General features: G+C 43.3%; 1 protein-coding gene across 4 annotated transcripts in view; it reads right to left on the reverse strand.

Moving 5' to 3' along the window:
• Positions 1–215: 215 nt before the first annotated feature.
• The window catches only part of ME3 (malic enzyme 3), a 303,269-nt gene continuing 279,908 nt past the window's right edge, over positions 216–23,576 (reverse strand). For all 4 annotated transcript variants that reach the window (XM_040340095.1, XM_040340094.1, XM_040340092.1 and 1 more), the window contains 5 exons: positions 16,360–16,465; positions 13,179–13,321; positions 7,682–7,855; positions 3,300–3,398; positions 216–772 (listed from right to left, as the gene is read on the reverse strand). In XM_040340095.1, coding sequence (XP_040196029.1) covers positions 611–772; positions 3,300–3,398; positions 7,682–7,855; positions 13,179–13,321; positions 16,360–16,465 — 684 coding nt within the window. In that variant the 3' untranslated portion in view covers positions 216–610. The remainder of the gene's footprint in view (positions 773–3,299; positions 3,399–7,681; positions 7,856–13,178; positions 13,322–16,359; positions 16,466–23,576) is intronic.

The following is a 23,576-nucleotide window of genomic DNA, read 5'->3' on the forward strand; positions in this document are numbered from 1 at the left end:
CACCAGGAAGTCGGTACCGCGCTGCGCTAATCACAGACAGGGAGACATTTCCCGATTTCTGCAGCCGAGCATAAGCACGATGTCTCCCTGCCTGTGATTAGCGCAGCGCGTGCTGACTTCCTGGCGGGCTCTGCATGTGGACTGTACGAACACGCCGGAGCTCATCGTTAGTAGCCATCACCTTCGAACTTCAGCTTGTTCAATTAAACTTGAAAAAAAAATAAAACTGGAAGCGGATTGGCTTTTGTGTAAAGCTGCACTAGATTTTGCACGATCCAATTTTAGTAAATCAACCCCCTATGAGTAGTAATTGCCACTGTACATATGCAGAACCTCTCTCTAAATTGGGGTAGTTTCCACTCAATGAACAGAATACATCTCCGTCACTAGTTTAAGGTCTACTGCTCTAGTCCTTGCGGAGACTTCTAGGCAAGGTTGAGTACAATATGTATTACATTCATTCTATTCTTGATTCATCTGCTTAGAGGTACATGGATTGTCATAATCTAACATCGGGAAGCTTTGCTATAAGTTTGCTTGTCTTGATCGACACTCCTCAATCCTCAAGTGTTTGATAGTGCATTTGTAGAAAGAAGACGCATAATACAGGCTACACATCTTGGATCTGAATAGCCTCCTCGGGCCACCGGTAGTTGTCGATGGCAAAGGAATCGTAGTCCGGACTGTAGATGATAGATTTTACCAAGGCCTCTTTGTCCTCAGGTTCTGGATACCAGGATGCCATGTTGTTTCTGTAAGCATAGTCAACAACCTAAAAAAAAAGGAAACACACATTTGGGGTTATTAAGTGAAATGAAGTGAAATGAATAATATCAGCGTTTTAAATGGAATAATACATGGAATAATACAATGGAACAATGGAATAATACAAAATTAAGACCCTGCTCTATGGGCAGCCGGGAGTAAACAGACTCTGTCGTCTGTTTACACCTGACTACCCTTCAATCCGATTGGCCTAAAAACGGAAGAGGACGGATCCCCTTCCCTTTTTTTGCAGACCGAATTGGACCCAGAGGTAGGCAGGTGTAAAAGGATACAAGTCTGTTTACACTCACCTATCCATAGGGGTGAATGGACCTTCAGATCAGGTCCACTTAAAAAAACAACAGGCGGATGTGATTGGAACCGTTGTGTGAAAGGGGCCTAGCTCTGTCTAATTTTACAGGCTATGGTATTCTCTTATTTAAATTCCAGGATACGCTATAAGGAAAAAATGATGTGTACATCACTCCAAATTTCGAGATCTGGTGTTTCCAGTCATTGCTACAGCATACAAAAGGCATTTTAAATATGATGTGCTTCATAGTTTGGTGAAGGCTCTTTTTCTATTCCAGTATGACTGTGCCCCTGTGCACACAGCCAACTCCATGCCAAAGGAGTGCTGCAAATAACAAGACAGGGTTGCACACCCATGACACCACACAAAGAATTCGTTATTTCACCGGCTGGCATAAGCTGGCCATAGATGGTTCGAATCTCAGCCTGTTCAGCAGGGATCAGCTGAGATTCAATCCATCAGGCTGATTGTACCCAAGTCAATCCATTTCCCTCTGTCCTGACACATCCCCTGCAGCAGCCAGCGGGAGAGAGGAGGGGGAAGCCGGAAGAGCTGGTGGGTTGAACGACAGGGAAGCACACAGCTGGAAGAAAGTAAAATGTGTAGGAGGGGTGGCATATAGAGGAACCAATGCCTTTAATTTTCCTCCTGCAGGTGGGAGCGGAAGAGAAGCAGGCTGTCAGTGGCTGTAGGAGGAAAATGAGCATCAGTTCTCTATATGCCACCCCCTTTGCCCCTCCTATCCAGGTGTCCACTGCAGTTATGCCCCTGCCTCCCACTGACCACCAATGTAAGCAGTAATCTTACCATTGGCCACCAGTGCAATGGCGCTCTTCTCCCGCTGACCACCAGTGTAAGGGAATCCTTCTCCCAATGATCAATATAGTAAGGCGGTCCCTTTTCCACCGAACACCAATGTAAGGGATCTCTTCAATGTCAATCAATGTATGGGGACACTTTTCCATAGACCACCAATCTAAGGGAGCACTACAAAGTTATTTTCAGAACTGCCAGACCTTTACTTTTTCCTATATATTTACTATTGATTAGCAAACTAGTAACACGATAACACCAGTCCCAACAATTCGAGACATATCAGAGAACTTTAATGATAAAATATCACTTGGATACGGTGTTGCCTGACTGCGCAATTGCCAATTAAAGTAGCACATTGCTGAATAGCAAAAAATTCCCTGATCATGAAGGGGGGTTAAACCTTCCAGAGCTGAAGTGACAGACTGACCCATTCACCCCTTCAACCTCTGCAGCAATGCTGGCAGCAATCATATTTCCCAAAGATTACCTCTGGAAATGACTCTGAGCACGTGCACTCAACTTTTTTGGTCGACCATGGCGAAGCCTGTTCTGAGTGGAACCTGTCCTGTTAAACTGCTGTATGGTCTTGGCCCTCTGTGCTGCAGCTCAGTTTCAGATTCTTGGCAATCTTCTTATAGCCTAGACCATATTTATGTAGAGCAACAATTCTTTTTTTCAGATCCTTAGAGAGTTCTTTGCCATGCGGTGCCATGTTGAACTTCCAGTGACCAGTATGAGAGAGTGAGAGCGATAACACCAAATGTAACACACCTGCTCCCCACTCACACCTGAGATCTTGTAACACTAATGAGTCGCATGACACAGGGGAGGGAACATGGCTAATTGGGCCCAATTTGGACATTTTCACTTAGGGGTGTACTCACTTTTGTTGCCAGTGGTTTAGACATTAATGGCTGTGTGTTGAGTTATTTTGAGGGCACAGCAAATTTACACTGTTATACAAGCTGAGCACTCACTACTTTACATTGTAGCAAAGTGTCATTTCTTCAGTGTTGTCACATGAAAAGATATAATAAAATATTTACAAAAATGTGAGGGGTGTACTCACTTTTGTGAGATACTGTATATGACCCCGGCACATTGATCTCCCTGACAGCACAGCACAGCGAAAGAAAAGTGTGTAAATATTTCTCTTATGGCAGAGCACACAGAGTGGTAATGCTAATGCACATGGGGTGAAAAGGGTGTGCCCAGGCACATCCGGCGCACAGCTATGGAGACATCTCTATATTGCATGCCATTGACTACTCTTACCAGGACAGGAAATGGGAAATCTCTGCAATGGGGACACAAACAATAAAACATGATGGAGGTTCTTATCTTTTGCTACATTTCAGCTGGAGCTCCATAAAGCACAGTTCAATAGTATGTATACAGGACTTACCCTAATGGCAATCTTGAGGGACACCTCCCTGATGGTGCTAAGAGGGGGATACAACCGTCCCTCTGCTAGGTTTTCCTCTGTGACCTCTTCAGCAATGGCCTAAACAAGACAAGATATTATTTACATAGACACGGATATATCACAAATACGACCATATTTCATTTACATATGCAAAATGATACTGTGAATCTGCCTTGCCCTTAACAAAACCACTCCCATAAGTAAAAAAACAAAAAAGAAAACATTTATTTTAACTCCCGCATCCTTGACATGTTCTAATTGCATTGTTGGTCATGTGACCCAATGCCAGGGCACTGGTCATGTGATCTTCAACGATGGGAAGAAGAGGGTCCAAGTAAAAGCTGCAGACAGTCTGTGCTTGAAGGCCAAAGTTATGGCTGAGGTCATGTGATTAAAGTTCTGGCATCTGGTCAAGTGAGCACTGTTAGGGCTTGTTCACATAATCAGCTGGTAAAAGCAGGCAATTGAGCTGTTGCTTTACCGCTCTCTGCAGCCCCCCAACCACCCATGTAAACACAGGGCTGTGCACATGTTGCAGCTAGCTCTGAACCCAACTAATTCAAGTAAATGCAGGTGCAACCACATGCAATGTATATCACTTCCTCACCACTTTCATCAAAGCCTAGCCACACATAGTGGGGGGACAGTCATTTTACTGCATTGTAAAACGCTTGTCACTGCAATGATGCACAGATAACAATGGTTCCCTGTGTGTCACATTCACACTGCAACAGCGATAAAATGCAGACATGCAGCATTTCATCACGTCACACTGTATAGGATGGCATGGCACTGTACAGCACCATGGATGAAGTGTACGTTTTGTACACGTCAAATAAAGTTTGTCCAAACCCCCCCAAAAAATGTCAATGGCCGATATATGCTGCCGATTTTTGTGGCTGATATTTTAGGCCGCTTTTTTTGGCAGGTGGAACGGGTTGGCACTGGCAGGTGGCACTGGTTACTGGCAGATGGCACTGGTTGGCACTGATTGGCACTGGCAGCTGGCACCAATTGCCACTGGCAGGTGGCACTAGTTGGCACCGATTGACACTGGCAGGTGGCACTGGGTGGCACTCATAGGTGGCACACTTACACTATATGTAAATGAATGCAAAGAGAAACCAGCTGTCAAAATTCAGCAGTGATGTCAGGGGTGGTCGGGGCCCTGCAGCTAACACCAGCCAATGATTGGGCTGCTTAAGAAAGGGAGCAGGGCCACATACACGTAGTGGCCCACCCAGATCCCATCACATTGGCTTTTATTTGATAGCTGCTGGGTCCCGACCACCCTGGGTCCCGCCCACCCCGACATCACTGCTGAATTCTGACAGCTCCTCTCTCTGCATTCAGTTACAAATGTCAGTTTCACAAACTGAGCTGCAGAGCCGCTCAGTGCGTGAAACTGCCAGTGGATTGTTGGGAAGGGAGGAGTGTGTAATCGGCTGAATTTGCATAATAATTGTCAGATGCCGATTTCTTAAAAAAGGACAAATATCTACCCATTTATTGGTCGTACTCTACCTGTGACCCATTTTTACTCGAGAGTGGAACAAAGCCCACTGTCGGCTGATATCACAGAGCTGGTCCAGGCTCTGAAAAGATCCCAACCATATGGTCGAGATCCACCCAGATGCCTGGAGCGGCAGCTGGCTCAGCCTCTCAGCGAGCTACCGAGAGCCCGAGCCAGTTTCTCCCGTCCCTCCACAGCTCAGTGCTCCAAAAAGCACTGTAGGGGCAGAGCAGAGAGCCTAAAGACCAAGAGCTGAGCAATCAGCGGTCTTTGATCACTCAATTCTCAGTCTTACAGCCAGTGGGGCACAGATGCAATCATCAGACTGATGCTGCACCCACCTAGGCAAGTATAATTTTTTTTTTTTTTAAATGAATCCTGAACTTCTCTTTTAATGCACTGTGTCCCTTGTGCTTCTGGCTCTCTTGGTTTTCGTGAAACCCCCTGCGGTCCTAATCTTCCAATGCTTTTATGTTTTGACTAGACATTGGCTTTAAAGACAGTAACATTTACAACACCAGTCTACTTTGATACCCTTGTCAATAGTTCTTATTGATTTTCAATAAAACATCATACACGCAGAAGCCTGCACAGTCGTTCCTGTACATTACTCAAGATACACAATAGAAGCACAACGAAATTACCGATTGTAGAGATGGGATGGCAAATCACCACATAAAGTGCAAAACAAATAAGAATTCAGCACCACCAGACAAGACTTATATACACACACGTAACAAATAAAGCGAAATAGCTCTCATAATATGTGAATTGTTACTGCAAACTATATTATGCCATACTTATTGATCTTTATCATCACAACTGTAATTGTTTTCTATGAATCACAGCTGCACTTTGTACCGGTTTACCATGGTGATTACATTTGTACGGGTCATACTAGGTATCTTTCAAAACTTTAATAAAGACCGATGGAAAGTGGAAAAATAAAGCAAAATACACGGTTTCCATGGTTCAGAACCCATCTGCCGTGGATAATGGGACCACAGGGTTGATTTAATAAGGACAAATAGGCTGTTAACTTTGCAAGTAACCTAGTGAATGACCTCATCCAATTATGCGAAAGCAAAATGCTGTTTTTTTTTCCTGGCAGGTGATTGGATATTCTTTGTAAAACGGAAGCTCTGGTGTAACTCGCCTTGCCAAATTAACTGCCTATTTGCCTTTAGTATAGCAATGCCAATGTATCAACTATGGCAATCTTGCATTGAGCAGGGTTCTCCAAACTTCCTAAAAAAAGAGCCAGTTTATTGCCCTTTAGACTTTAGGGGGGCCGGACTATGGCTAGTGGGAGTGGACATTTTCTACTCATCAGTGGGAGTAAACATCAGCACATTTGTTATTAGGGCGGTGGAAAAGTGCCCCATCACTGGTATCATTGGAAGGATTAGTTCCCCATCATTAGTATCAGTGGGAGGGAAAGTGCCCCATCATCGGTCTCATTAGGAGGAATAGTGCCCCCATCGTTGGTACCATTGGGAGGAATAGTGCTCCACTGTTGTGAGGAACAGCGCCCCATCATTAGTATCAGTGGGAGGAATAGTTCCCATTGTTGGTATCATTCAGAGGAAAAGTGTCCCATCGTTGGTATCATTGGGAGGAATAGTACCCCATCATTGAGAGGAATAGTGCCCCATTGTTGGTATCATTGGGAAAAATAGTGCCCCATTACAGATATCTTTGGGAGAAATAGTGCCGCATCATTGGAATAAAAATGCCTCATCATTGGTATCAGTGGGAGGAATGGTGCTTCATTGTTGGTATCATTGGGTGGCATAGTGCCCCCTTAATTGGGAAGGAATAGTGTCCCATCATTTGTATCAGTGGGAGGAATAGTGCCCCATTGTTGGTATCATTGGGAGGAATAGTGCCCCATCATTGGTATTAGTGGGAGGAATAGTGTCCCATCATTGGGAGGAATAGTGCCCCATCATTGGTATTATTGGGAGGAATAATGCCCCATTACTGGTATTATTGGGGAGAAACAGTGCCCCATCATTGGTATCATTGGGAGGAATAGTGCCCCATTGTTGGTATCATTGGGAGAAATAGTGCACCATCATTGGTATTAGTGGGAGGAATAGCGTCCCATCATTGGGAGGAATAGTGCCCCATCATTGGTATTATTGGGAGGAATAATGCCCCATTACTGGTATTATTCAGGAGAAATAGTGCCCCATCATTGGTATCATTGGGAGGAATAGTGCCCCATCGTTGTGATCAGTGGGATAAATAGTGCCCCATCATTGGTATCAGTGGGAGGAATAGTGACCCATTGTTGGTATCATTTGGGAGGAATAGTGTCCCATTATTGGGGATGAATAGTGCCCCATCACTGGTATCAGTTGGAGGAATAGTGCCCCATCACTGGTATCAATTGGAGGAATAGTGTCCCATTATTAGTATCAATGGGAGGAATAGTGCCCCATCACTGGTATCATTAGGAGGAATAGTGCCCCACTATTGGGGTCAGTGGAAGAAATGGTGCCCCATTGTTGATGTTAGCTGGTTGAATAGTGTCTCGTATAAGTGGGATGAATCGTGCCCAAGGGCAAGATAAAGTTAAGTGAAGGACTGCATCCAACCCCCAGTTTGGAGACTCCCTGGCATAGAGCAATGTAAGGAGCATACGTTCCAAAATGGGCAGAGAAAGGGAAATAAGAACTGGTGGAATAAAATAGAGAAGAGAGAGAACACACATCCTGGCCAAAGACGTGTCCCAGCCGTCTCCCGATTATCACGTCAATTGCCAGTGCACAGTATCTATGCCACCTACATAAAATGTTGATCGATTTAATAGTCATTCACATCAAAGTACAGCACCACCTACCTCCGCCGTGGTAAGAAAAATGTCTTCTGTAATATGTCGGACGCCACAAGCGATGATTCCCAGAGCCACCCCTGGGAACACATAAGCATTGTTGCCCTGACCCGGGTAGAAAGTCTGACCATTTGGTAGGGTCACTTTAGAGAATGGACTTCCGCTGGCAAAGATCCCGCGACCCTGGAGAAGAGAAGAGAAGACTGTATCAGATCAATCACTCAGATTCACCATCTACTAAACACAACACACCGTGACTGGTCACCCCTACAGATGGATAATGCTTCCCCCTCCAGTGCAAAACACTACAGGAGATTTCCGGTATAAAGGGAATGTGTCAACAGGAGAAGAGCATTTGGAGAGAAAGCAATTCAGCAATCTGATAAAATAACATTTCTAGTGGTCATTGTCCCGTTTAAAGCTGAACTCAAATAAATACACAAAATAAATACAGTGCTTTGAAAAAGTATTCATACCCCTTGATATACTCCACATGTTGTCATGTTGCAACCAAAAAAGTAAATGTATTTTATTGGGATTTTGTGTGATGGACCAACACAAAGTGGCACATAACTGAAAATGGAAGGAAAATTATAAATGGTTTTCAACATTTTTTACAAATAAATATGTGAAAAGTGTGGGGTACATTTGTATTCAGCCCCCCTCAATACTTTGTAGAACCTCCTTTCACTGCAATTACAGCTACAAGTCTTTTTGGGGATGTCTCTACCAGCTTTGCACATCTAGAGAGGGACATTTTTGCCCATTCTTCATTGCAAAATAGCTCAAGCTCTGTCAGATTGGATGGAGAACGTCTGTGAACAGAAATTTTCAAGTCTGGCCACAGATTCTCAATTGGATTTAGGTCTGGACTTTGACTGGGCCATTCTAACACATGAATATGCTTTGATCTAAACCATTCCATTGTAGCTCTGGCTGTATGTTTCGGGTCGTTGTCCTGCTGGAAAGTGAACCTCCGCCCCAGTCTCAAGTATTTTGCAGACTCCTACAGGTTTTCTTTCTCTAAGATTGCCCTGTATTTGGCTCCATCCATCTTCCCATCAACTCTGACCAGCTTCCCTGTCCCTGCTGAAGAAAAGCATGCCCACAACATGATGCTACCACCACCATGTTTCACAGTGGGCATGGTGTATTCAGGGTGATGTGCAGTGTTAGGTTTCTGCCACACATAGCGTTTTGCTTTTAGGCCAAAAAGTTAAATTTTGGTTACCAGAGCACCTTCTTCCACATGTTTGCTGCGTTCCCCACATGGCTTCTCGTAACCTGCAAACAGAACTTCTTATGGCTTTCTTTCAACAACGGCTTTCTTCTTGCCACTGCAGCGCTTGGTTGCTACTAGTAACAAACATCCATCAAATCACCCTGCAGCCAGACCCCCATATATCACTTCTGAGACAATGAGCAGTCATGTGCCTTGTTTTGTTTTTGTTTATTGGGGGATATCTTACTTGGGGTAAAGGGGGATATGGGATGCCCATAGAACTTGTTGAATTGCCATCACATTTAGAGAACATTGATTAGTAGATTCAGCCCTGAACAAACTGATGTACTCCTAACATTTACAGTCTTTTCCCCTGCAGACCATTGCTTCTCCTCCCCTGCACTAGTTCCTGCAGAATATTACTCCCAGGACTTTTCTCCTCCTGCACAAATCTTCCTCTGTAAAACTGTTCGGCTCCTGTCTCATCACCTTCAGTATGACAAACGGGGATCACTCTGAATAACCTCAGCTTGCTGGCTGTACTTGGTTACTGTTGTAGAGTTCCTTGAATGATGTTACTTGAGTGTTGTTTTACTAGGCCAGAGGTCTGCAGTACCTCTCCCCAGCAGCCTAGAAATTTTATTAGCACATGGACTACTGCTTCCAGCTAGTCCGGCCTGCAAATCCTGCGCCCTCAGGCCACAGCAACTTGACACTACACCCCACAGTCTCTCCTCTGTTCTGGGACTCCTCACCAATGACCGTGTAAAGATGAGGACTTCATCCATGACCATGTAAGGATGAAGTTCCCTCCCAGACTTCCTGGCATGCCTCTGCACCCAGCACTCCACTGTGGTATACACACTGACATTCTCCTGCCCCAAGTCCATAATGGAGAACTTTATCCGGACATACATGATTCCAGCAGCATCTACAGCCCTTTTGCTCCAGGAATTACTCATTTGTGACCATGTACAGAATCAAACCTCATCCATGACCGTGTAAGGATGGAGGTTCCCTCACAGATCCCTCCGGCCCACTCCACATTCGGCGCCCCCCCAGAAGGGGACACCCTAAAGCAACTGCCTAGTATTCCATCCTCCACTTCTCTCGGTCGACAGCCCCCAGCAGCATGTTACCCCAGCTTATATAGGAGGCCTGCCCCCTGCTAATACCGAATGGGGATTGGTCAGGGCTCCTCACATGAGCTGCCTGCCACTCCAGGTCCAGCCCCTCTTTCAGAACAATCTCCCTGGAAGCAGGGGAGGGGCCTTTAGAACCAGAGCACAGGTGGTCACACCCACTACTACACTGACCACTCCCAGCCCCAGATCAAAACAAACAGGCCTGGCCTGAAGCATAGGCCTGCCTAAGTTTTACCTGCGCTGACAGTTTCTCTAGAAAAATCCTATTCTAGCACCTACCTATGGTAGAGGGTGATTAATTTACCCCCCGCCAAAATCACAGCTGTCCTCAGCTGTGGAAAAATTAATTTACACATTTACGTAATTTACGTATTTACCTCCTGGGCCCAGGAGTAAGGCACCCCATATCAATTGGTTGGATGGGGGGAAAGGGCAAAAACTTGGATGGGGGTTTTGTATAAAAGTACAGAAAGAGAATATGTACACTATGACCATATATATACATTGCACATTTTTTACACATCCTACAAGTCCCGAAAAACGTATGCTTGTCCTTTCTATACTTGTCATGATACAATGAAAATCACAGATGTTCTATCCAGCAGTGCCGACTGTTTCTTAAGTTTTTCTAAAAATTGTGAAAAAGTTGTCCTCAAGATGATCATGAGTTTAATATATATATAAAAAAATATTTCAATCTCTTATCTGTTTGGGACTATCACTAATACAGAGGTGAGGTAGGCAGAACCCCATATCACCTTTCCATAGCTTTCAATGGAATGGCATCTAACCATGCAGATACAATGAGCTACCAACTGAACTCTTTGGATGTACTGAAATGCCACATACATTTTTCCATTTACAAGTCTCTTTAGATCATACAAAAATCTTAAGCCGGTCGTAGATTTTCTTTCCTGCAAAAATCACTTGATCCTCTATTCAACACAGTCAGTGCTGATGGGGGAATCCCTCCTGCGGAGCTATTGTGTTCTCCTGGCAGGGAGGAGACGTGTCTGCCAGGAGAACAAACTATGATTATTCCTAGCAGCTATATCTAGGGTCGTCTTAATAGCATCATGGGCCCCTGGGTAAAGGAAGGCACTGGGGCACCTACCAGCCTACCCCAATTTATGCACCTGCTTCCAAGAATTCAAGTATGAATAGTTGATAGAATTAAATATACATTAGTACTTTTAACCACTGAGCACGTAAACCCACTTAATAACCAGACCAATTTTCAGCTTTCGGTGCTCTCACAATTTGAATGACAATTACTCAGTCATACAACATTGTACCCAAATGAAATTTTCTTTTGGTGGTATTTAATCACCGTTGGGTTTTTTATTTTTTGCGATATAAGAGAAAAAAGACTGAAAATTCTGTAAAAAAATGAATTTTTCTTTGTTTCTGTTATAAAATTTAGCAAATTTAGTATTTTTTTTCATTCTTTTGCATAAATATGAAAGATGAAGTTACGCCGAGTAAATAGATACCCAACATGTCTCCCTTCAAAATTGCACACGCTCGTGGAATGGCGCCAAACTTCACTACTTAAAAATCCCGATAGGCGGCGTTGCAGGGTATTGTGGGGTATTGCAGAGTATTGTGGTGTATTGCAGAGTACTTTGGTGTATTGCAGAGTACTTTGGTGTATTGCAGAGTACTTTGGTGTATTGCAGAGTATTGTGGGGTATTGCAGAGTTTGGGCAGGGATGGATGGCTGGATCTGTGACTGCATTTGTTACAGATCCAGCCCACAGCAGCTGCTGCTGCTGCATCCGCTCCCTCCCCTCTCCTCTTACACTGTACCGTTCGGTACAGAGAGGGGAGGGAGGAACCGGTTTGTTTACAAGTGATCGCTCCGTCATTGGACGGAGCGATCACGTGGTAAACCGCCGCTATCAGGGGCGATTTACCGTGATCCGTCGGGTCCCGTGTGCGCGCCCCATGGACGTCCTCCCAGAGTTAAGCAACCGCCTTGTAGACGTATATCGTCTATAGGGCGGTTGTTAACTGGTTAATAAAATAGATTTTAAACAAAAAGGGGAAGGGGGAGGCAGAAATCCACAGTACATGGGGGGTCAGGAGGGCACAATCCTGGAACCAGGAGGGCACAGTACAGGTTTTTGGACGCTGCCCAGGACACAGCCATCCAGGGACAGCTTAGTAAGAAGCTGAATGTCCTGGAAAATCTGGGATAGTTGGTGTAACGGGAGTCACAATAGGGGCACAGGGTGAATGAGAACCCCACTATGGTCTGTGCTAGTGACATTTAATGCGGTATAGATATTGTATATATTGTGTGTTGGCTGATGTGTACTATTAAGCTTGCTGTGGTATTTAAGTCTGCTACTGTGCTACTGTGATGTAAATGAACCTAGGATGGCTCCCAAGGACCTTTCCCTGGTGTTATGCTAATTGACACTGTGTTGTGTGAATTTCTATTGATGATAAATGTGGATTGTGAGTTAGCACAGTCTAAAGGTCAGATGTCTGACTTATAAGCTGTAGTTAATTAGCCCATGTTAATTATGTCAGACCTGGTGCCAGAAAGTCTGACTAAAAGATGTGTATTGGAGGCTCGTTGGTAACCATTGTATGATGTTGTGGGTGGAGTGTGTCATTGTCCATTTGATTACTGCAAGTATTATTTTTGGTGTATATAAGCCTGCCTTCTCAATAAAGATTGTCTATTCCTGTTGAACCAGAGAACAGAGCTGTGTCTCGTTATTGGGGTTCGTCTGCCGGATTGTGGAGTGTCGGTAGCTGTCTTGGGCTCGGAAGGGAATATCGTAAACAGCGTTAACTCCTGTCCCATTTGGGGGTTCCGTTACAGTTGGAAAGTATGATGTAATACCCATGCATTAAGAAAGCCCTAGCTATAGCATCTGGCAATAATATCATGAACAATCCGACAGGCTGGTTGCACCCAAGTTAATCGAACATGCCCATGCATGGTTTGAATCTTGGCTGGTCCCTGTTGAACCAGTCGAGATCCGAACACATCTATGGCCAGCTTTACTCTACAGGCCCTGGTGGCTAATCATGTGACATGAATGTGGACCACAAGGGTGAAGTCTACATATAATGTGGTCATCAAAGTTAATCATCGCAAACTGCCTGATGGCAAATACTATACCTCCGTCAGATGGTAGCACTGCTCTGCTGTGCACTCCGCCTTGCTGGTTGGGTTACTTAGTGCAAATATTATTGGTCTTTTATTAAAAGCAGCCATATTCTTTAGTATCTTTTCTGTAAACGCTCCCTTGATAGCGGCCACTCCTAACAGAAATAAAAACATGTTGTTAATGTTAAAAAAAAAAAAAAGAAATAGCCAACCAGAACTAGTATTTCTCTTCTGTAGACAATATCATGTAAAATGAAAAATTGTGGTGTGTTATTATACAGGCACTGGCTAAATTAAGCCCCCCCGGGTGTGCTGTGCTGTAAAAACAAATCCTTCCCTGGTGAACTCTAGTAGGGGTAAACAATATCTCCCAGCATTGGTTTGGTAAGTTTTAACCACTTTAACCACTTTAACTGACAATTGCGCGGTCGTACGACGTGGCTCCCAAACAAAATTGGCGTCCTTTTTTCCCCACAAATAGAGCTTTCTTTTAGTGGGATTTGATCACCTCTGCGGTTTTTAGTTTTTGCGCTATAAACAAAAATAAAGCGACAATTTTGAAAAAAAAATTATATTTTTTACTTTTTGTTATAATAAAGATCCCCCCAAAAATATATAAAAAAAAATGTTTTTCCTCAGTTTAGGCCGATACGTATTCTTCTACCTATTTTTCGTAAAAAAAAAAAAAAAAATCGCAATAAGCGTTTGACTGGCATTTTTTTTTTTTTACTAGTAATGGCGGCGATCAGCGATTTTTATCAGTACTGCGACATTATGGCGGACACTTCGGACACTTTTGACACATTTTTGGGACCACTGGCATTTTTATAGCGATCAGTGCTATAAAAATGCATTGATTACTATAAAAATGCCACTGGCAGGGAAAGGGTTAACACTAGGGGCAGGGAAGGGGTTAAGTATGTTCCCTGGGTGTGTTCTAACTGTAGGGAGGGGTGGACTCACTAGGGGAAATGACTGATTGCTGTTCATACATTGTATGAACAGACGGTCAGGCATTTCTCCCCTGACAGGACCGGGAGCTGTGTGTTTACACACACAGCTCCCGGTTCTCGCTCTGTAACGAGCGCTCGCAGGTGCCCAGTGGTGATCGCGCCCGCCGGGCACGCGCGTCGGTGTCAGGTGCGCGCGCCCCCCTATTGGCTGCTCGGTGAGATGACATAGATCTACGTGATCTCGCCCAGCAGAGCCGACCTGCCGTCGTATAACTGCGGCGGCTGGTCGGCAAGCGGTTAAATATGAACAGAGTAAAAAAAAAAAAAAGAAGGAGATCTGTAATGTCTACATCTTGTACCGATGAGGGATATCAAGCTTAAAACAGCTGTAAGTGTGTTGTAAAATGGCTCAAAATTTTAGGCTGTATCTGATCTAGAACCATTTAGGCTGATCTGCATAGTTCTAATCTTTCTACTTAAATGCATGGTAGCTTTATAGATTTTCTTTCTTGATTATAACAGGATTTAAAATACATCCTTAGTCATAAAAAAATATTTAATATGACAATGTTGCATTCTCAATTTATGTCTGTAGGTGGAGCTTTTGGGTCTTGTTTCACAATTTCTGGGCTATCCTTATCTGCTTTGCTGAACCATTTGTTTACAGAGTTCAGGCTGAATTTTACACACACAAATGATTCATGACAGGGAAAGCTGCCGCTTATTCCTTACTGCCTATTGGTTAGGAAAAGATCTGTGCCTAAAAAAATGATAAATTGATTCTGTACATTTAAACAAAGATTTTCTGTGATATTATTTTGATTGCGCTTATATCAAGGTTTATTTTTTGTATTAACAAGTTGCAGCTTGGTGGAAATATTACAATGCAGGAATACAGAAACTATTATGCTTCATTTCCATGGACGTTTTTACAGCCACTTTTCTGAGCGTCTTTTGCAGCTTAAAAACAGCTCTCCATGTTAGTTTATGGCCTCCTGCCCACCATGACGTTTTTGAGCTGTAGATGGCTGAGCCGTTTTTAAGCTGCAAAAAAAAAAACCAGGACCAGTGCGTTCTGAAGCTCCAGAGAAGAGCTGTAAAAACACCAGACGTTAAAAACGCTCAAAAACGCTACCGCGGCGTTTTTGAGCTCCAGTTAAAAAAAAAAAAAAATTAAAAAAAAAAAAAAAAAAATAATTACAAAAAATAAAATAAATAAATAACATGGACAGGCGTTTTTAAGCTGTAAAAAAGGCTAAAGAAAGTGGCTGTAAAAACATCCATGGAAATGAAGCCTTATGCCCCGTACACACCATCACTTTATGTGATGAAAAAAAATGACGTTTTTAAAAACGTCACTTTAATTGACTGTGTGTGGGGGAAAACGTCGTTTTATGTCTTGTAAAAAACTACCAAAAAAAATTGAAGCATGCTTCAATTTTATGTGTCGTTTTTCAAAAGTGCACTTTTTACTTCACAGAAATTGACCGTGTGTAGCAAAAAACTTCGTTTTCTAAGACGTTTTTTCATCCACGCATGCCCAGAAGCTACTTATGAAGCAAGCTTCAATGGTAAAACGTGGTGGAACGTAACCTCACTTTGCAAGATCATTGTGAGAAAACGATGGTGTGTAGGCAACTTCGTCTTTGAAAATTGAAGTTTCAAAAACGTCATTTTTTACTTCACAGAAAGTGTCGTTTTTTTTCATCACATAAAGTGATGGTGTGTACGCGGCATTAGGCTTCATTTCCATGGACGTTTTTACAGCCACTTTTTTTAGCCTTTTTTACAGCTTAAAAACGCCTGTCCATGTTTTATTTTTTTATTGTCTATTTTTTTGAGCTGGAGGTCAAAAACGCAACGGTAGCGTTTTTAGCATTTTTGCGCGTTTTTGAGCGTTTTTTAACGTCTGGCATTTTTACAGCTCTAAGGCTGGAGCTTCAGAACGCACTGGTCCTGTTTTTTTTTTGCAGCTTAAAAACGGCTCAACCATCTACAGCTCAAAAACGTCATGGTGGGCATGAGGCCATAGACTAACATAGAGAGCCGTTTTTAAGCTGCAAAAAAAGCTCAGAAAAGTGGCTGTAAAAACGTCCAAAAACGTCCATGGAAATGAAGCCTTATTGTAAAAAAAAAAATTGTTTTTAAATAATCTCAAAATTCGACAGTCCAAAAAATGTAGGATGTCCTCCTGTAAACACGAATAAACCCCAGTGATGTGACAATAAGCATTTTCTTACCTATAATTGCTGAAGGTTTCAGTATCTCTACAGCTTCTTCCAGAGTTCTCACAGGAGGGTGATCCTGGGCAAACATCTCCTTCTCATGATTCAGGTTCCCCCGTCCCTTTAAGAAAATAGAATGCCTTGGCTTTACAAATGGAGTGTAAAAACGTTGATCACACCTATAGCTTCAGAAAACAAAAAATCCTGAACATATACACTATGGGCCAGATTCTCGTAGATCGTCGTATCTTTGTGCGGGCGTAATGTATCCGATTAACGTTACGCCTCCGCAACTTAGCCGGGCAAGTGCTGTATTCTCAAAGCACTTGCTCCGTAAGTTGCGGCGGCGTAGCGTAAATAGGCCGGCGTAAGCTTGCCTAATTCAAATTTGGAACAGGGGGGCGTGTTTTATGTAAATAAATTGTGACCCAACGTGATTGACGTTCGCGATTGCCGTCCGTGGAATATCCCAGTGTGCATTGCTCCAAAGTACGCCGCAAGGACGTATTGGTTTCGACGTGAACGTAAATGACGTCCAGCCCCATTCACGGATGACTTACGCAAACGACGTAAAATATTCAAAATTCGACGCGGGAACGACGTCCATACTCAACATTGGTACGCCGCATGTACGCCACCATATAGCAGGGGTAACTTCACGCCGGGAAAAGCCTAACGTAAACGGCGTATCTGTACTGCGTCGGCCGGGCGTACGTTCGTGAATTCGCGTATCTAGCTGATTTACATATTTCTAAGCATAAATCAGCGTACACGCCACTAGGGGCCAGCGTAAATATGCAGTTAAGATACGATGGCTTAAGAGACTTACGCCAGTCGGATCTAATATAAATCTATGCGTAACTGATTCTAAGAATCAGGAGCATAGATACGACGGCACAACTCAGAGATACGACGGCGTATCTGGAGATACGCCGTCGTATCTCCTTTGTGAATCTGGGCCTATATTTCCAAAAATATTGGGAAGCCTGCCTTTACACACACATGAACTTTAGTCTTAGCCCGTAGGGTTCAATATTGAGTTGGCCCATCCTTTGCAGCTATAACAGCTTCAACTCTTCTGGGAAGTCTGTGCACCAGGTTTAGGAGTGTGTCTATGGGAATGTTTGACCATTCTTCCAGAAGTGCATTTGTGAGGTCAGGAACCGATTTTCGATGAGAAGGCCTGGATCACATTCTGCGCTCTTATTCATTCCAAATGTGTTCTATTGGGTTGAGGTCAGGACTCTGTGCAGGCCAATCAAGTTCCTCCACCCCAAACCCACTCACCAATGTTTTTGTGGGGTCACATAAAATTTTATACAAAAACCTGATTCGGCCTGTGTCCATCTCTTCTGTAAAACTTAGAGTTTTATTGCCTGGCAGAGGACCAGTGACCAATATATTCTCTTTTATTGTTTATTTTCTTTCCTTTTCCCTGCACAATTGTAATAAAGCACTGCGCCAGTTTAGTGAGCCAAAGGAAAACCAATATGTTCTTCGTTTATATTTTTGGCACAAAGGCGGTTAATCAGAATGGGCCAGAGCGAGAGGGCTGGAGCCAAAATGTACACAGCCCATGGGGAAAATATACAAAGACCTCACCACACCCAACCAGTCAGCAATTCAAAAAATGGTCATCTTATCTACAGACAAAAAGTCATCGATTATGAAACTATAATGATTTTACAGTTTATTAGATATAGATGTGAATTTTTATATATATATTATTTTTTTCACAATTTTCTTTTTGTTGCTTTTCCTGCCTGGACTCCCCAGCCAACACTCTTGTATAGTTGAGGATGACATATTTAGTGCTGTGAAGCCTCCTGCCACATGTACTTCACATATCCAGGTATGCTTCACTTTCATTCATTGCCTCATCAGGGAGTCAGGCTTTCTGAACAAAGAGAAGGCACCTGATGAAGTCGGGAACAAAGATGGCGGCACGGAACACAGGCTGTGACAGCAGGATAACGCTGGATCTGCTGGGCAGGCGAGTATGTGAATTGAGGACAGTGCTGTTTGTGTGTATATATATATATATATATATATATATATATATATACACACATATATATATATACACACATATACATACACACATGCAGTGGATATAAAAAGTCTACACAACCCTGTTAAAATGTCAGGTATTTGTGATGTAAAAAAAATGAGACAAAGATAATTAATTTCAGAACTTTTCCCACCTTTAATGTGATCTATAAACTGTACAACTCAATTGAAAAACAAACTGAAATTTTTTAGGGTTGGAAAGCAAAAATAAAAAACTAAAATAATGTGGTTGCATAAGTGTGCACATCCTCTTATAACTGGGGATGTAACGGTGTTCAGAATTAAGCACTCACATTCAAACTCATGTTAAATAGGAGTCAGTACACATCTGCCACCATTTATCATTGCCTCCGAGTAACCCCAAAAAAACAGTTCAGCTGTTCTAGTAGGTCTTTCCTGACATTTTCTAAGTCGCATCCTACAGCAAAAGCCATGGTCCGCAGAGAGCTTCCAAAGCATGAGGGATCTCATTGTTAAAAGGTATCAGTCAGGAGAAGGGTACAAAAGAATTTCCAAGGCATTAGATATTAGGGCTGTGGAAATGAAATATTAATTCATCGATTAATCTTTAATTTTTTTGATCGATCAAATTTTTTTTTTGATCGATCAAAATTATTTTGATTGGTACTCACCTCTCCGCCGGCTTCCGGGCCTTCAGGGTGTTCTGTCGGAGATCTGGTGATGTCATGGACACCAGCAGGGGTTGCCATGTCCATCTGAAGGGCTTCTTTGCTGTGCCTTCATATCTGCATGCCGGCGGAACTATCTGCCACACGCAAGGGCTGTTACACTTCCCTCTATCAACCTGGGATTCTACAGCCATCCACTGGGAGTTGTGATAGTTCCCTTCACGGGACATCTACATGCCGACGGACTGATGTTAACTTCTCCTCATCTGGATTCAGCAGTGGTATCGTTGTACACATTTTTATACCAGTATCATACTTGGCTACATGTTTTTATGACTGCTTTTGCTACCGTTTGGTATTACTCGCACCATTTTTACAGTTTATGTAGCTACATCGATTTTATCTCCAGTGCAATATTTATTTTGTTACCTACTTGAAGACTATAAAAGTTTTAATGCTATTCCCATCGAGTGCTGCCTTTGTGTGTTTTTTGTATCCCGCTATCCATTTTTCCAGTGGTCGGTGGCTGCACTGGGAATCAGCCTGCAAGGAGATCAGCTAAGAGTAGTTGGATCTGTATGTGCGTTATAATTAATCGAAATTAGTCGAATAAAAAAAATATCGATTAATCGAACACAAAAATTTTGATCAGTAACAGTCCTATTAGATATACCATGGAACAAAGTGAAGACAGTCATCATCAAGTTGGGAAAATATGGCACAATAGTGACATTACCATTTATGAAAAGACAAGAAGAAAACTGATGAGGGAGGGCGCCAAAAAGTCTACAGCAACATTAAAGGAGCTGCAGGAATATCTGGCAAGTACTGGCTGTGTGGTACCTGTGACAACAATCTCTCATATTCTTCATATGTCTGGGCTATGGGGTAGGGTGGCAAGAAGGAAGCCTTTTCTCATAAGGAAAAACCTCCAAGCCTGGCTAAATGTTGCAAAAACACATCTGAAATCTGCCAAAAGCATGTGGGAAAATATGTTATGGTCTGATGAAACCAAGGTTGAACTTTTTGGTCATATTCCCAAAAGATATGTTTGGCACAAAACAACACTGCACATCACCAAAAAAAACACCATACCCACGTGAAGCATGGTGGTGGCAGCATCATGCTTTGGGGCTGCTTTTCTTCAGCTGGAACAGGTCAATGTAGAGGGGATAAGTAACAGTTCCAAATTTCAGTCAATATTGGCACAAAATCTTCAGGCTTCTGCTAGAAAACTGAACATGAAGAGGAGCTTCATCTTTCAGCATGACAACGACCCAAAGCATACATCCAAATCAACAAAGGAATGGCTTCACCAGAAGATTAAAGTTTTGGAATGGCCCAGCCAGAGCCCACACCTGAATCCAATTGAAAATCTGTGGGGTTATCTGAAGAGGGCTGTGCGAAGGAGATGTCCTCGCAATCTCACAGATTTGGAGTGTTTTTGCAAAGAAGAGTGGACAAATATTGCCAAGTCAAGATGTGCCATGCTCGTACGCAAAAAGTTTGAGTGCTGTAATAAAATCAAAAGGAGCTTCAACAAAGTATTAGTTTAAGGGTGTGCACACTTATGCAACCATATTTTTTTATTTCCATCCACCTAAAAGATTTCAGTTTGTTTTTCATACAGTTTATAGGTCACATTAAAGCGGTGGTTCACCCTAAAAAACAAGTTTCTACCATGAAATCCAGCATACTAGCGTGAGCTACAGTATGCCTTTATTTTTATTTTTTTGCGCCGTACTCACAGTTTAATCCCGTAGTTACGTTTCAGACTCCCCGCGGGGAATGGGTGTTCCTATGCAGAGGGGAACATGATTGACGGCCGGCTATGGCGCGTCACGCTTCCCGAAAATAGCCGGAGTAGGACTCGGCTCTTCACGGCGCTATACGGCGCCTGCACACAGACTAGGAGCTGACTGCGCAGGCGCCGTGAAGAGCCAAGTCCTATTTCGGCTATTTTCGGGAAGCGTGATGCGCCATAGCCGGCGGTCAATCATGTTCCCCTCTGCATAGGAACGCCTACTCCTCGCGGGGAGTCTGAAACTTAACTACGGGATTAAACTGAGTATGGCGCAAAAAATAAAAATAAAGGCATACTGTAGCTCGCGCTAGTATGCTGGATGGCATGGTAAAAAAAAAAAAAAAAACATTTTTTAGGGTGAACCCCCGCTTTAAAGGTGAAAAAAAGTTCCGAAATTATTTAATTGTCTTTTTTTACATTACTGAAACCTGACATTTTAACAGGGGTGTGTAGACTTTTTATATTTGCTGTATATTTTGGGGTTCTGCGTAATTTTCTAGACAACATTGTTATGATTTTTACATGCAGGAGAGAAATGTCAGATTTGTCTAGGGCTGGAAGTAGTTAAGGAAGTTGTAATTTCATAGGTAGCCACTAGGTGGAGTTCTTGGCTCTTGTTTATGTTTTCCATTCTCTCTTAGTATCAGTGCAAGGGAAAAAAAGAGAAACATACTAGTCAATAGCTGTGACTTTCTCCCCTTCATTTAACCTCTATCTAATGTTACAATTAAAAGTGAAAAAAAGGTCAATTAAAACTGAATGAAAAAACATTATCCATAATCCAAGGAATAACAGTTATTTGACTATAACAAAATCACGATGCCAATGTTCTGAAATTAAGTACAATTACATTTTTATGTCTATAGCATTAGTAAGACTGGAAAAGTATAAACAAGAGAGCCTCTAAACCCACTGAACTGCCAATAGAACAATTTGTGTTAGTAATATTAAAACAGGAATGGGACAGTCTGCAGAATTCTCTATGGTGATGGTCTGGTCTACTCTACATTACCGGAGATCTCTTATCTGGCTGTTCTGGAAAGTTCCTTGGGGGGGAAAGACGAGAGCTATTACAAGGTTTGAGGTTTGTCTTCTATGTAGATTTAGAGAACCTGCGCAAAACACAAAACTTAAAAAGTGTATCGAAAACACAAAACCAAAAATGTAATATATTGTAGCTTTGGTCTGATGGCTGCATTTGTTTCCTTTTTTTCCAAGCTTCTTTTGTGTTATTTTCTCCTGATAATCTCCCAAATAACGCATTTAATGGCTCTGGTGTCTACACCACTCCTCCACTGTATCTATGGAGGGAGCCATTGTTGTAACCCTAGGCTGTTCTCCTGATATGGACTACAAACATGTCCGTATCTCTTCATCTCCATTACAGGGAGAGCAGAACAATTGGTAGATTACAGAAGATGGCTAGGAAGAAAGATATTCTTCAGTGCTGCTCACAGGACGTGACCAGCATTGTAAGGGGGCTTGTGATTGGCTGACTGTTGGTGTCAAAGAGTACAAGTCTCTGCCCAACATCTTCTTGCTAGAACACCCCACCTGTTTGAAGCCCTAAACCTCTGCTTTGTTGTGCCTAGGGTTGCCACCTGTCCGGGATTCACCCAGAACAGTTCCGGTTTTGGATCCTGTGTCCGTGTTTCAGTCCACCTAAAACCCGGACACATCAGTAGCAGTCCTGTAGCACCAGTCCTCCCATCTCCCTCTCCCCTCCCGTCGACTTCCAGTGCTTCTAATTATATTGGTGGTGGGGGGGGGGGGCTACCTTAACTCGGGTACAGACTGGCCGGGGGGGGGGGGGGGTCATACTGGTGGACAGACTGGCCTGGGGGGGATCATACTGGTGGGCACACTGGCCTGGGGGGGATTATACTGGTGGGCACACTGGCCTGGGGGGGGTTCATACTGGTGGGCACACTGGCCTGGGGGGGATCATACTGGTGGGCAGGGCCGATCCTAGGGTCACATGCGCCTGGGTGCAGAAATATTTCTGGCGCCCCTACAAGGGCGTGGTCACCTTACTAACTCCTCCCCCTTTACAAATGTTTCTATGGCAACGATTCAAACACAGAAATGCTCCCCCTAAGGAGTTATCGTTACCCTGGGATCCTCCCAAGAACTCTTAACAATAAACAAAATACAGGAAGAGAAGCAGAGTACTCTAATTGGACCTGGAGGGAGGTCTCTCTAATGGACAAAGAAAGGGCCTCTGTTAGAGAGTCTGTTTATAAAGAGCCCCCAAAGGAGATGGTCAGAGACTGCAGACATGGTACAAGAGATCAATGCAGCCTCACCAGTGCCCATCAAATGCAGCCTTACCAGTGCCCACCAATTGTAGTCTTACCAGTGCCCACCAAATGCAGCCTTACCAGTGGTCACCAATTGTAGCCTTGCCAGTGCCCAGCAAATGCAGCCTTACCAGTGGTCACCAATTGTAGCCTTACCAGTGCCCACAAAATGCAGCCTTATTAGTGCCCAAAAAATGCAGCCTTATTAGTGCCCAAAAAATGCAGCCTTATTAGTGCCCACAAAATTGTTGAGCATTGGTAGGCTGCAGCCTACTAGTGCCCATCAATTGCAGCCTACCATTGCTCACCAATTGTAACCTACCAGTGCCCATCAATTGAAGCATACCAGTGCCCCCCACTCTGATCACACATGCCACTACCCTGATTACACCCCTGGATACCCCTCTACACACTCCAGAGAGGTGGAGC

This window comes from Rana temporaria, chromosome 2, assembly GCF_905171775.1.
Source record: "Rana temporaria chromosome 2, aRanTem1.1, whole genome shotgun sequence".
Lineage (NCBI taxonomy): Eukaryota > Metazoa > Chordata > Amphibia > Anura > Ranidae > Rana > Rana temporaria.